This window comes from Alligator mississippiensis, chromosome 9 (genome assembly GCF_030867095.1).
Source record: "Alligator mississippiensis isolate rAllMis1 chromosome 9, rAllMis1, whole genome shotgun sequence".
Lineage (NCBI taxonomy): Eukaryota > Metazoa > Chordata > Crocodylia > Alligatoridae > Alligator > Alligator mississippiensis.
In genome coordinates, this window is record NC_081832.1 from 841,499 (window position 1) to 855,851 (window position 14,353).

At 50.4% G+C, this 14,353-nt stretch overlaps 1 protein-coding gene across 5 annotated transcripts in view; it reads left to right on the plus strand.

Annotated features, from left to right (window-relative positions):
* CTNNBL1 (catenin beta like 1) overlaps positions 1–14,353 on the plus strand; it is a 64,701-nt gene that overhangs the window by 28,002 nt on the left and 22,346 nt on the right. For 4 of the 5 annotated variants that reach the window (XM_059713110.1, XM_006259195.4, XM_059713108.1 and 1 more), the window contains exon 11: positions 8,132–8,313. In XM_059713110.1, coding sequence (XP_059569093.1) covers positions 8,132–8,313 — 182 coding nt within the window. Of the gene's footprint in view, positions 1–8,131; positions 8,314–11,035; positions 11,433–14,353 lie in introns of those variants that run through there. The other variant, XM_059713111.1, reaches the window with a different exon arrangement.

A 14,353-nucleotide genomic window follows, 5' to 3' on the forward strand; every position in this document is an offset into this window, starting at 1 on the left:
CCACAAAGGCCTTAAGGTGTGGAACTCCCCGCTGAAAACCCTTCACTGCTGACTACCTGGCACTATGTGCTTGTGTATCCAGCCAGCCCCTTCTCATCTCTCCCTGTCCTGCATCTGTAGCAAGGCTTTAATTTCACAGTGTTCAGCCTCTTGGCGGATGAGTTTTGTTGTGAAAACTAAACTGAAACTTCTGGGGCGTAGCCTCCAATGTGCACATGGGCTTCGTGCTCCCCGAGCCTCCTGTTCTCTCTCCCCTCTCTGCTTTTACTCCCTATGGAGACATGCACGTTCCCCATGTTGGTCCAAGCACCCCAGGCCTACGTTGCGTGCCGCGGGGCTGTCTGGCTCTCCCCGGGGCTCTGAGCCGCCTGTGGCAGTTGGCTAGCGAATGATAATGAGAAATGTAGTCCTGCAGCGTACGGCCCAGTAACGTGCAGCAGCAGGAAACTGAATAAATAACCAGAGAGAAGGATTATGCAGATAAGAGCACTGGGTTTTCTTAAGGCTAATTAAAGAAAAGCTCCAAAACCAAGGACAAGAGGCAAGCCTCCCCCTGCCTCTAATACTAAGCTGCTAGGCTCCTCTTGCAGAACTAATTACCTGGAGTTCTTGTGCTGTGTGGGCGGGACTTAGCAGGCAGATTTTTAATGGCTTTTTTCCCTTTTTTGGGCTGTGCTGTTTACCGTCCTCTGCTCCGGGGTCCCTGCTGGACAATTACGACAAGGGGAGAATTTCTCCCTGGGCGCTTTGTTTAGTGGCTGTAAAGGAGCTGTGAAGGACAAAGCACAGTTTAGCTGCTAGTGATCTCTGTATGCCTGGGCCAGCCTCTGAAAAGAGCAGTGGTGTTGGATGCGAGGAGTGTGGGGCTGTGAGGAGCTCTCCTGGGTTAAAGAGTTGCATTCCCTGGGATCGCAGGCAGCCCCAGTAAATCATCCTTTCTAGCTCTGGAGTGAAGCAGGGAGGGGAGTTGGGGAAAAGTTGGGCTTGTTCTAGAGCGTGTGCAGGGAAGTGGATCCTCGCATCTGTCTAATAATAACTGGGATTAGACCGGCGAGGAGGTGCCCCCTTGAACTGCTGCAATCCAGAAGGGTCACAAGCTATCGGCAAGCTTTGTAATCTGCCTGTGTTGCCCTAGCAGCCTGGATTGACTGTCTGCCTGGTCCTTTAGACTGTGCCCATCCTCAGCCACTGCCATCGGCATTGTTTTATCCTCCGCCACAAGTCTCACGTGAGGTCAGTGCCTGTTGAGCTATCCCCCCCGAGAGGTATTTCTTGCAGATGAGGGGCGAGGGTACCCATTGAAGCTGTTATTACTGCTGCCTGTGCTCTGTCTCTCTTCTCATCCTCCACACCCCTTTCTCCAGCACTAAAAGGAGGCTGCTTGAAAGGAGAAAGAAGACCTAGATCATAATCCTTTGTCCCTCTGTGCTGCTGACAAGTTTGTTCACACCATATGTCAGCATGTGCTTCCCAAACGCTCTTTGGGGTGGGTGTTTTTGGTTCAGTGTTTGCAACAATAGAGGAACAGCAGGCCCCGATAACAGCATGGCCAGGTCCTACCCGCTTGACCACGGGTGACTTTAACACATCGAGTCGGAGGAGCTACAGAGAAGTGTGAAGCCGTTCGTGTGCTTATGTCTCTCCCTGGGTCCGGGGCTTCATGCCAGCTTTCTGCTCTGAGGCTGCCACTGCTGGATCTCTGCTTGCAGAGAGGTGCAGGATTGCTTACTGCCCCTTCCTGGGGCTATCGGGGACTCGGCTTAGGTCTGCAGTCCTGGGAGGCTCTGGAGTTAACCCGAGGGTCTCTTGGCTCCTCAAGGCAGTTAATTTTATGGGTGCTGCTTGCTTATTATTTCTACCTGTGAAGTAGATAAAGGCGGGGATGAGCAATACTATTGCTAAGTTCACCAGCACAGATAAAATGGGGGAGCCTCAGAGATAACAGGCTGCACTCCACTCCCATAGCTCTTTTCATATAAGGACTGGAAAACATTTGGCACAGCATTTAAGCCTCTGGGCATAGCAGTGTGAATTTGGGATGGAGGAAATTAATGAGGACACCATCGAGGAAGAGCCGGGGCACCTGCAGCATAGCTGCCATTAGGCAGGCTGGGTAATATCCAGTACTCTCTAATCCTTGGGATATCCACGGAGCTATGCTGAGAAATCTCACAATTGCTTGTTTTGCTCAGACAGTGACGCTGCTGTGAGCTTTGGCTGTGATTTCACATGGTGCCTACAAAAGCCTAGGTCAGCACTGTAAATAGAGCACTAAACTTGCTAGCACATTGTCTGCAGACCTTCGTTAAGGAGCAGGAAAGGCTGGCAAAGAGGGAAGAAGAGAAATGTCTGCTAAAAATAATTGACTGCATCACCCACGCTGAGGGTGGAACATTGTGCATTTCAATCAGCTGCCTGTGAAGATCAGCGAGAGAGACCTGGAATTCTGCCTTTCTTTGCAGTGAAGGGAGTTAATATTTGTACCACAGCCGATGTTTGATTATAGAGATGAAGGGATGAGTAGTTCTAATGGAAGACTTCTTCACTTGATTTGGGGGAGAGGGTGAGCCGTGGGAGTGGAGGGTCCTGGCTCAAATCTTGGTTACTTCTGAACGCATGTTGCACGCGACATCTACCGCTTCCAAGTGCGTTCGGCACGTCTGTGTTCGGGGGGTAACTCTCCCATGTCTGGCGCTGCCAGGCTGTGGCCTTCAGCTGAATATTTAGCCTAACAGATAGTGACTCAAGATTCCCATGGATAATAAAGGAACAAAAACAGGGACTGGGCTTATCCTTTAGAGATTTAAACTGCCTGCCAGGAAGGGAAACTCACCCCTTGAGTAAATTTTGTTTCCCACTTCCCTGAAGGGCTGCGTGCTTTCTTCCAGTCTCATAGTAACGAGTAAATCACAGTTGCAGGGTTGATGTCTCCAGCTAATACATTTTTAAATAAGATATTCAACAGGAACAGGACACATGCTCTAATTAAAGCAAGTGGAAAATGGTTTTCACCTTTTTTTATGTTGGACCTTTGGCTGGTGCGCTTGATTTTGAATAATTAATTGTATGCTAAAATGTTCCTCGGGCTTAGTCGGATTTAAATGAAAATAAAAGGGCCAAGGAAACAGAGGTATGTGAAAGGGTGACTCGGTGGCATGGGGGGTCAGAGCCAAGGTCTAAGGGAGGGTGCCCCAGAGGGTGACCACTGTTGAGAAGACTCTAGTGCTGGCAGTGCCACAACTGGAGGAAAGCATGAAGGGCGCAGGCGTGGGTGGTTGAAGAGAAGAGGGAGCAAACGGGGCATGAAGAATTGATGCCCATGAGACTGGAGTAAGTGCAAGGCCTTCGGTACCCAGAGGCATTATAAACTGGGTGCTCAAATTGATGGGGATGTGGTGGTGATACCCAAGGATGTCTGCTGTGGTTGTCTTGTTGCGCGTGGAGAAGGTGGACAGCAGCAGTCTGCACTTGCGGCGTGGCGATCAGTGACTGGAGCCGTTGTAAGGGCAGTTGGAGCTGTCATATTAAGAGGAGATGAAGGTATGGATGAGAGCATCAGCAGAGTGCAGCTGGGCCGTGCTGCCTGTCCAGGGAGAGATCTGCGGAAAGCAGAAGTGGAAAGTCTGGGAGAGAAGAAGATGGTGGGGACCGAGGCTGTGGGCAGTGGAGAGAGAACAGGGCTCGGAGGCAGGGCAAAGAATTGCTCGGGGATGCACCTGTCCTCTGGGAGCGGAGGCTTGCTGATGTCACAAATGAGATAATTTATCTGCAAGATGGTGGCCACCAGCAGGAGGTTTCGAAATGTCACATTCAATTAGAGTCGCTCCTCGTGAGCAGTCCCATTTTTTACAGGTCAGGAAGTGCTTTATGCCATGCAGTCTCCTCGGCACCGCCTTGAGCAACAGAAATGCAGCGTACTCCATAAAGCAACACGGGGAGGAGAAGGGAATTGTGTTGTCACTCTCCTTGAAAACATTGACAGGGGGCTTATTACTTCTGTTGTGGAAGCCTGTTCTGGCTCGCGGGAGAAGCGACCACCACGTTCCCCAGGGACGTGTCAGGCAGGATCTCTGTTGTGCAGGGAGGAGGAGGTGAGGTTGTCTCCGTCATTAGCCGCAGGTGCTTATGCATGCAGACAAAAGCAAGAAGCCGGGCTCACCAAACCCACGCTGCTTGCACAACAGACCTCGCTCCTCCAAAGTACTTTGGCATGGCTTTCCTTGACCTGCACACAAACACTTGCTGACTGTGCAGCAGAAGAAAGGAGAGTGGGCAGGACCAGACACAAAAGACAAACGAGCCTTTGCATGCATTGCTTCGCAGAGCTTGTCTATAGCTATTTTAAGGTACATCTTTCATGACTATGAAAATCCTTTTATATTTGGCTGTCCTGTCCTTCCTAATGGCCCCTCGGAAACGCAGCACGCCTCTTCGCTGAATCTCTTTAAATTAAAAATTGCCACTTTACATGGCATTTGCCTTGCAGACTTTGACCGTTGGTCTGGCCAGCCTGGCATTCTGCTTCTGAAAGTGGCCTGTCCTTGATTCTTCTTTGGTAATGGAAGGAGGCCAGCATGGTCCGGGGCATGCATGCGGTGCTGTAACCTCAGCGGTGGAGGAGTGGGAAGTCCTTGTCTGTCTGGACAAACCTTTTTGCCCAGTGAATGAATGAAGTGCTGGCCTGCAAGTGGGAGCTCTCTCTGCACAGCGTCTTGTTTCACAAGGTTTTTTTCTGCCTTGCAAGTCAGGAGTCACTACATTTAACTCCTGGATGAAAGGAGGTTTATGGGAAGATGAGACCTCATTTCCTTTCAGTCCGGAAGTGGCTCCTAAAGATGGATAAAGCCTTGGAAAATATGAATATGAAGCCTGGGATTCTGGCGTAGGTGAATACAGAGTCACGTGGGTCCCCGGGAAACCTGAATGCACAGGCTTTTAGTGCCTGGTCTCTTCTGCTTCTTGCACCAAGTGAAAATAAAAATCCATAGGACAAAAATCTTTCTGGAATAAGCCCGTGCAGCAGGCTGGGTGCTGCTGGGGGCTGTCTGCAGGGCTCCTGTCCGGAACTGGTTGTGAGTGGGGTTGATTGTTAGCCCGACCAGGGGGTCTGCCGTTGGTCCACCTGGCTCCGGGCGCATCTCTCCACAACGTGTGTTAATTCCAAGCAGACCTGATGAGCAAGATGTTCATTCAGAGGGGGAAGAGACCCCGGGGCAGGCTGAATGAAAACCTTACTTTGCCAGAATGGGGAGATGTTTCATGTTTTGCTTCGCATTTATGCTATTGCAGGAGTCTAGGGCAGCTTGACACCTGACCTGCTTGAAGGAATAGCCTGGCCCAAAGCTGGCAGTAAAGGAAAGACGAGAGCTCTGTGCGAGAGGAAGGTGCCGTGATGAAGTTGTGCTTCAGAGCCCCCCTTTTAAAGTATGACCGCTCTCTGTTTGGGGATGTTCACATATGCTTGGGTTTTGAATTAGTGCTCAGCTAAAAGATACTTCAATAAACACAGATGAGACTAAGATAAACTACTTGCCCTCCAGTAGAATAAATATTTCAAATAAAATCAACCCCAGACAGTCCAGTCAAACAGCTATTGATCTCTAAAAGCCTGAACTTAAACCCAATGAATATTCCAGAGATCAGCTCTGTGCAACCTGCCTAAATGTTGATCAATATGCAATTACTTCCCCTGAAAACATTTCTTAGGCTGTCCAGCCAAAAAACCTACTTTATTTGTTAGCTTTTTATTACCTTGACCTGGCTGGGGTGGGGTGGGGAGGCAGGAGGCTGCAGTGGGAAGGGCAGGGAAAAGGTCGAACCTCCAGTTCAGACTCTTTTCAGCGTATAATGAACAGGTGGAAGTTTTTGTCATGGGATAAGATTGAGGCCAAAATCATAGCGGAGATTAACAAACCACCCACAGTTACAGTAGGGAAGATAAAATATTTCAGATGGGCCATATACGTCATGTCCCAGGACCGTGTAGTTGACTTGCGGAGGTTACAAAGGACGATCTCCACTGTTATCCACCGTGGAGCGTCTTGAGAAGCATCTCATGTGGTCCACAGTCAGAGACCGGGGCTCAGGGCGATCGCCCAGTCTGGACTGGTAGGTTGTTTGTTCCAGTAAGGCTTCTTCCCACTGCAATCTCGATCCTGCATTACTGAGCTGCAGTGCAAATGTGGGGTATGGCCACAAGGCAGGGTTTGAATTTGGAGAGATGTTCTTGCCTGGCCGTTAGCTAACAGGAGAGGGAATGCATGTAGAGTGAAGTGGACAGCATGCTCAGTAATACACAATATAGGTTTTTTTACTGCCTTCATCGCCATAGCAGGCGAGCGCCTTCTAGTAGTGCATTAAAGAATGTGACAAACATCTGTCATGTGTTGTTTGTTCTTTCATCCCCTGCCCGGAGGGAGAAGCGTGTGGAGCGGAGCATCTTGCTTCTCGAGGGTTTTTCTTTTATTAAATATACATGTTGCTATACGTTTGTTAGAGGAGGGGATATTGGAGAAATGCTCCCAACCCTGGGAGCAGACCATGGTGAGGTCTGTGAGGCATGTGGGGAGTCCAGTTTGCAGTGCTGGGCTGGCCTCCAAAGGAGCGTGGTAGACTCCTTTGTTCTCCGGTTCACGTTGCCTCCCGCTAATGTTTGTCTGATTCATTTGTTCTGCTGGCTAAATGTTTCCGTGGCTCCCTTTGCAGTTTGTTTCACAGGTTGGGTTTTTTTTAAAGCATATCCTCAAAGGAATTATTGCCTTATTATGTTGCTGGTTCAAGATGGATAGAAGGTATCTGCCATCAGTGTGAATTACAGATATTAAAATTACAAATTCATATTAAAATGAAATAGCTGAAAATCCATCTGCTTACCTCTGAAATCCGATTTCCGGAGGCTGAGATTTCCAGACTATGCTTAGTCTCTGCCAGCAAGAAAAAATTCAGTGATTTTGCTGTTATTAGAGTTGCTAACTGTTGCCTTAGTAAAGCCAAGCTGGGAACTTGGCACGTTGCAAAGCCTTTGAATTCTGCCTTAGTTGTCTTATGGACTGGTGATGATAAACGACTTTTTGCTGTCATCAGTGTGAGGAGATCATCTTCTTTAATTGCTGTTTAATCTAAATGGACTTAATAAAAGCTGACTGTGTACTGTGTGGGAACCAGGAGCCCCGGCCCAAAGCTTTAGCAGGTCGATTAAATAGAAGCCGGTAGGGTTAGGCACCTGAATGCGCCCTAACCCCCTCTATAATGGGAGCCAAACTCCCAGCTGAGCTGAGGCATGATTTAGTGTTTCCTGGGTCCTCTACGCTGGTAAAAGAAACCTGTTTGGACCGTCGAGGTCCCCAGCGACCCCCTTTTTGGAGGACTCTGCCTTTTTTCTCAAATGCAGCTCGGCACAGAGACTAGCGGGAACAGCTCTGTTTCCCGGGCCAGGTTGTGCCAGGCAGGTTGCTCTTTGGTGCACTGTGCGTGCAGGAGCGGTCCTCTCTCTTTCCACGTCCTCCGCAGTGCTGCATCGGAGACTCCCGTTACGTCACTAGCATCTCTTCCTTCCCTGCCAGCAAGCAGCAGGGGTAGAGTCTCCTTCTTTAAAAAAAGAGAGTGGTCTGAAGAGAAGGATCCCACTGTAGGCCCCTCTGGGCAAAGAGGTGGGTTTTCCATTTGGCCCCGAGTGCAGCCCTAGTGGAGGGCACCAGGAGTCCTGGCTTTCGTGATGGGGGTGTTGTCGGTCAGGAATGAAGAAGAGGTTGCTAACCGCATTCCTCCCCCCGAACTCTCTACCCCCTGGGGTAGCAGCGCTTGCTCCATGTGTCCCGTCTTCCAGCCCAAGCCCTTCCCTTCCAGGCGTGCAGCTGTGGGTCTGGCAGCCTGGAAGAGAGGCTGCTTTTGAGGTAGGAAAGCGAGGGATACGTTGCCCTTCGCGGTGACTTGAAAGGGACACGGCCGTGGCTTTAGCACTGTGGCTGGTAGCAAAACAGAGCTGGTACAGGGACTTGGGCACAACTTCTCACTTTTTCCCGCTGTTAATCCCTCCTTTGCATGCAGGCTCGTTAAAGAAGGATGACTAAAGCTTTGCTCCACCGTTCCCCACAGCCATCCGCTCCTGAACAGGGGTACTTTGTTTTCACAGAGAGAAGAAGGTCTCTCGCAGCAGTGCCCTGAAGGTATTGGACCATGCCATGATTGGACCCGAGGGCACGGACAACTGTCACAAGTTTGTCGACATCCTCGGCCTGAGGACCATCTTCCCACTCTTCATGAAATCCCCGAAGAAGATCAAGAAAGTCGGAACCAGTGAAAAGGAACATGAAGGTAGGCCTGAACTAGAGTCCGTCCTGTTGTGGCGAGTGGTGGAAGGGGGAGGGGATGTCTGCAAAGCCCGGTCAGGGGCTTATGAATAAATCACCAGCCCCATCGCTCCTCCCCAGCGTGCCAAAAGCCTGCCCAGTTGCTTAGCTGCAGTGTTTAACTGTTCATGCAATCGCTGTGCTTCAGAGCCAGCAGCTCCTCGTGGTTCTGCTTCCTGTGTCTGTTAATAAGCTGCTGTGCATGTGTACAGGAATCTGCCGTTTGAAACTCTGCCTCTTTGATGCAAAACTCTTTTGAAAAGAGTAATGAGGCAACTACAAATGTCAGCTCAGAAGCAGTGTCTTCATGGTTCTGAGCACTGAAGTGTGACTCAATGAACATGAGGCATTGCAGAAATAAACTACACGCAGCTAAAGTTCCTCTCTTTGTTCCTTCTCTCTGCGGGGAGACCTTGCCTTACAAATGCTTCACTGGAGGATTGCGAGACCCCATCACCTGAACCGGGGCTGAGCCCGGCTCTCCCTGCTGCTCGTGTCAATTATACTGTTTTTCTGGATGTGGTAAATAATGGAAATGCATCTTGGGGGAAAGTGGTAAATACTGAGCGTCGCCTTCAGAGCTTGCGCGAGATGTTGTAGGTGTCCAGAGGGCAATGGCGATTTGTTGGCAAAGCAGCGAGGATTATGAGTTGGAAATCAATCATAAATGTTTGCCGGTGGCTGGGGGAAGGGGAGGGATGGGGACGGGGGAGATGGCGCAGCAGCAGCGTTACAGATCCTCCAAACCCAGAGCTTCTCAATAGAGACGATCTTGGTAATTAAGGAGTAATTGGAGACGTGCTGCAGTTCTCCAAAGCCAAACTGAAGCGCCAGTCTGCCTCCTGCGAGCTCAGAGCGAGCCTTGAACTGCTCAGGGCAGAGTGCTGTGCTGCGTCTGGATCGGCTCGCGGAAGCTACGGAGGGGCGAACCCGTGCTCGGTTTGTGCGCCAGTCGGGAGCGGCCTGGAAGAGAAGTGACAGATTCAGTGAGCAGCTGTTTTCCTCTTGAAAAATGGGCCAGTGGTGAGCCGGTAACAGTACATTTGCTTTAGAGCACCAGCATTAGAAATTTGATAACATTATATTAATGAAGGCAATGGCTTGGCAAGACAGCTCCTGGAAGGCATGTTTGGGCTGTAATAGCTGTTGAGATGAGCTCTGCATCTTGAATACAGCAGGACTGAGAGGGAGACGATAAAACAAAGCAGAAAATGCAAAGGCTGCGTGGGGGTGGGGGTGTTGCAGCTTCCCTGGGTCCTTGTGTCTGGCGAGGGAAGGGCACATGCCTGCAGGCCGATGCATCAATTCCTGGCCTAGCACTGACGTGTGCAAAGGACGCCGCCGCAGGTGCCGCGATCTGTTCTGCGTTTGTGCTGCTAGCCTGGCGTGGGTTGTGCAGGGGAAGAAATGCTGCCGGGTGTTGCTTGGGTTTGCAAAATAAACCCGCAGAGGGGCTTGGCGAGGCGCTTGGATGCTGGATTTGGGGGTGGTTTCTTCCCTGCCAGGAAACACAATTTCTAAGCTGGAGAGGCAGCCCAGCCTTGTAAGGAGCGCCGGCACTTTGAACGAGGGGGGCCCCTGCCACTGACTCGATTTGTGGATTTGGGAAAGCCACCTTGCCTTTCAGGTGCTTCATCATTAGCCTGCAGGTAATCCCTGCCCCCTTCCCCAGCAGGTTTCGGGAGCATTGGCTAGGGCTTTTCACAGCCATGTGAGAGCGCTAAGTTCCTAATCATTAGTCATATAATGGGAAGCAGAGTCATGCCCCTGGGAGAGGAGTAGCATTTGTTGGACCCCTTGTTCACATGGTTCTCACCTGTTACTGTGCAAAGGAAATGGGGACGGATACACGAGTCCAGAGGTGGGCTTTTTATGAGGGGAAAAAAAAAAACCTATATAAGAAGCTATTTTAGTAAGTCCAATTTTCTTTGTTTTGCATCACCGGGCAGGTGAGTTATTGAGTTTATAGCAATTTAAGTTAATTGAGATGTTTAACAGGATTCCCCTGGAGCCTGTCGGGGCCATTGTCCTGATGCGTATGCAAGCAGCGGAGAAGTACGTGCCTTCACCTTGCCAAATGTGCCGGCAGCAGGGACTCGGGGACGCCGACGTGCAGGCGGTTACTGCTAGAACGGGGGTGCTGAATAACTTCCTGTCCGCACACTCATCTCAGGGCTGCGGCTGCGTCTCCCAGTTGAGAATCAATGAGTCCCAGGTCCGTTCGTCCTCTGCTTTTCCTGGGATGACAGGAGTAGGTTGCACTCGGGGGTTGTGTCAGCGGCCTGCTGATATTTGTTGCTCAATGGGAGCGGAGCAGCCGCATTTTGGGAGCTCTGAAGGCTTCTGGCGCATGGCACGCGTCGACCGTGGGGGTGATGCCGGAGGCGACAGCTGCTGCGGTGAGAGCTGGGAGCAGGTACAGGAATAGGTGGCCTGTCGTTCGGGGGGAGCGAGGGGAGGCCGAGGAGCGTCGCCGACAATGCAGAGGAGTGGAGGGGCTGTTGGACTGCTAGTAGCAGTTTGCACGGCCACCGGCGATCCAGCGGTGACAGGTACGTAGGTGTACGGTAGGGCTGCCGTTGCCACTGGAAGCTTCTTCAGAGCCGGCTTTGACTTAACCTTTTCTGGCAGGTGAAAAGAAGTGGAGTTAAACACAAGCCCTCGACACGCTTCTCTCCTGTTTGTAGGTTGGTGGGCTTCCTTCAGAAACCCTGCGCCAGCGCCACCGCTCCTTCCTCGAGGAGGGTCCTTGAGGCGGATGCAGGACCTGCTGTGTCCCCACAGCCCGGCCTTACCCCTTCTGCCTTTGCAGTCAAAGCAGTCCTCGTCTCGATCGTGGCAACGTCGCCCACCCTGGTGCCCACGGGGCCACCTCCCCGCTTGATACTAGTACAGTGCGGAGAGTCTCTTCTTTGCTCACCGGCCTCGCATCATTGCTCTCCTGACACCTCCTTTTCCACTGCATCCAGTTCACCCCGCTTCCCCACCCTTCATTGCCCCGTCTTCCACCTGTTCCTTTGTTTCCCTCTAACTGTCCGCTTCCTCTGTGTCTTCTTCAATAAATTGGTCAGCTACAATATTTCAGTCCTTTGCTCTATCCTGATTTTTTTTGTCCCCCCGAGGTTTTTCTCCTCTGACCCTTTCCAACTGGAATTGTTCACGTCTTATCTCCCTCGACGCCTGTCCGAAATGAGTGAGCAAGCTTCGTGGGGCAGGGATTAGATCACATCTGTATCGTGAGGGGCCTCGCACCCACCTAAGTGCCATAAAAATCCCCCAAGACTAATGCCTAACACCGAGGGGGCCTGTTTTCCCCGGGCCTGAAAACTGCAAAGGGGATTTTTCGGCTTTGCAGTAGGAGCTTAAGCAACGAGCTGTGCGAGGAGTGAACAGTATTTAATCTCAAGAATGACATTAAGCCATTTGCGAACAGGCCCTTTCTGTGAAACGAGGATTAAACCGTGTCCCTGCCGCGCTTCTTGCGCTGTTCGGTAACCCCGTAACAGCAGTTTCTGCCCCGCGCACCACCTGCTCCTCTGGGACAGCACAGATCTGCGTTTGCAAAGACTTCTCTTAAGAGTCCTCCTGTGCTGGGGGGCAGGCGCAGCCCCGCGGGTGCCCTGGCCTCTAGGACGGTGGCGAGGGGGGCAGCCGGTCCTCCACCGGTGGTTTCATGCTGCCACGGAGCTTCTGTCCTCGGCCGCTGGGCTCCTTTAGCCAGGCACTTCTTGACCGCGATGGGAAAGCAGCTGCATCTTGGCTCCGCACAGCCTTGGGGGGGCCTTTTCTGTTCCCTGCCCAGCTTCCCGGAGGGACCTCAGGTCTCTGGTCTTGGGTCTCTGCTGGTGACACGGACATTGTAGAGCTTCCCTGCTGCAGGGCTTGTTGCTTCGGGCTTGGCCTCCTTGGGTTTCAGAGCCCTCCATTGCAGGCACTGTTATTCTGCATCTGTTTTACAAACATTCAATCCAGTGCCGTAGTCTTTACTGGTAATATTTGTGCCTGTAGTTGCGTGTCTGTGATGTGTCATCGGTTTTCCCTACCCTGGTATCATTGCATCTGTTAAAATAGCATAACATTTAAATAGCTTAAAGAAAACACTTCTTGCTTGGGGATTGGTGAATACAAGGCATCTGGAGTTCTTACGTTCCTGAGAGACGAGACTTCAGAAACGCTTTAAAAATGTGAAATGCTGGTAGTTACCCTTCCCCCGCAAATGCTTTGTCCAACCCAGCTCGAGCTGGTGCAAAAATGAGAGCAATTCTCCTCCAGAAGAAAATGCACATGGGAACTGCCAGGTGGAAAAGACCTTTTATTTCCTCTGGAATGAGGAGGGGGAGTCAGAAGTGGAGAGGTAATAGTGTTTTCTTACAGTGTTAACCACTAGAGCTTCATCATATCAATTTTCATTAAAAATAAAGCATCGCGGCTTGCATGCCGTGAGCCAGCTCGCTGTAATGCTGCGGAGACTGCAGTTAGCTGAACACGAACAATTGCACGGTGAGGTGCGAGCTTCCCTCATACATCTTAATGGGCTATTAACTTTAGAGCCTCATTACAACCACTTAAATGACAACCCTGTTACAAGGCTTCATTCAGCACTGGCCGACGTAGCAGACACATCCATCAGTAGTTCTTGTCCATCGAGGCCGTACTTACCTGGCATGCCCTGATGCTCCGGTTTTCGGCAGGTAGCTGTTGCCAAGGCACATGTGCCTTCCAGCAGCAGCTGGAGCTCAGCGGGTTTAAATATGTTGTTTCAAAATCTGGACTTGACTTGTGGATGTGAGCAGTGAGGCAGTTGCCGCTGGGGACAGCTGAGGCCTCCTCCTCACAGCATAAAATCTTCTTGATGCTCAGGATAGCGATGGGCAAGGCTCCTTCCCGTTCTTTACTGTCAGCGGAGGCACGAGTAACCCCACGTTTCACACGGAAGATTGTACATAAAGAATGTTTATCCTCTTTCCTCGAGGCTCTTGTTCTGGGCCTAGGATTTTTCACTGGGGTATTTATGGTTTTGTCAATGCAGCTTGGCCAGTTTTCATTTATTGCAGAATTTTATAGTCCAAATTAAATTTTATAGAAATATCTTCTTATAATGTATTTATCTCTTAAAAACTAGCATGAAGGTGCCAGGGCTGGGGAAGAAATAATGACATTTTTGTTCTCAATTTTCCATAATGCTGGCACCATTTTATATAAATGTTATATGACGCTCAACAGGCGATACCTTTTTTTTATTGTAGGGTCTCTTAGTCACAGCTTGGGCTAGCACTCCTCATGGCTTGCTGGGGGTTTTAGTACATTTTATAGCAAGGAACAAAGATGAGGAATCCCTTGCTCTGCTCTTCTTGCTGGAACACTTCCACGCTGCAGCTTCACTTCTGAGGTTTAACTGACCTCTCCGGATGTATTCTTGCTGTAATCTCCCTTATTCTGCTGGAGTGCATTTCCTGATGCTTTGCTAATGTGAGATTTTTGGGGTGTGACCTATATCTCCCTTTAACTAGAAAGCAGCTGAGTGTAATGCAGCAGATCCTTGAGCCGTTGCCTCATTCAGCCGTCCTTCCATGAATGCTGTATTTGGCTGAAGGGGTGCAATTGCTTTATAAAATACTCCAGTGACCTGTACTAATGCGTGTGGCCCTTGGTACCACAGTGATATCGTGTGTAGACATTCTGTTCTGATGAGAAGAAAATGCTAATCTTTATGCCAGTACTTTGCAGCTGGTTCCTCCTTAACTGTGATGCCAACATTTTGGAGTCTTTCATAGACTGTAGAGTTGAGAGGGACCCTGAAGGATCATCATGTCCAACCCCCTGCCCGTCTTGTTGCTGCGTGTATTATCTTCTGATATTTGTACGTACAAACAAAGCTTCCTTTGGTGACATCTCTTTCCATGCTGCATAAAATTGATATACGTGGCGATTTCCAGCCCAGAGATTCTGGGTCCGTTTAACCCTGGTGACCACGTGCAATGCTGTTATTGCAAGGGGGACACATC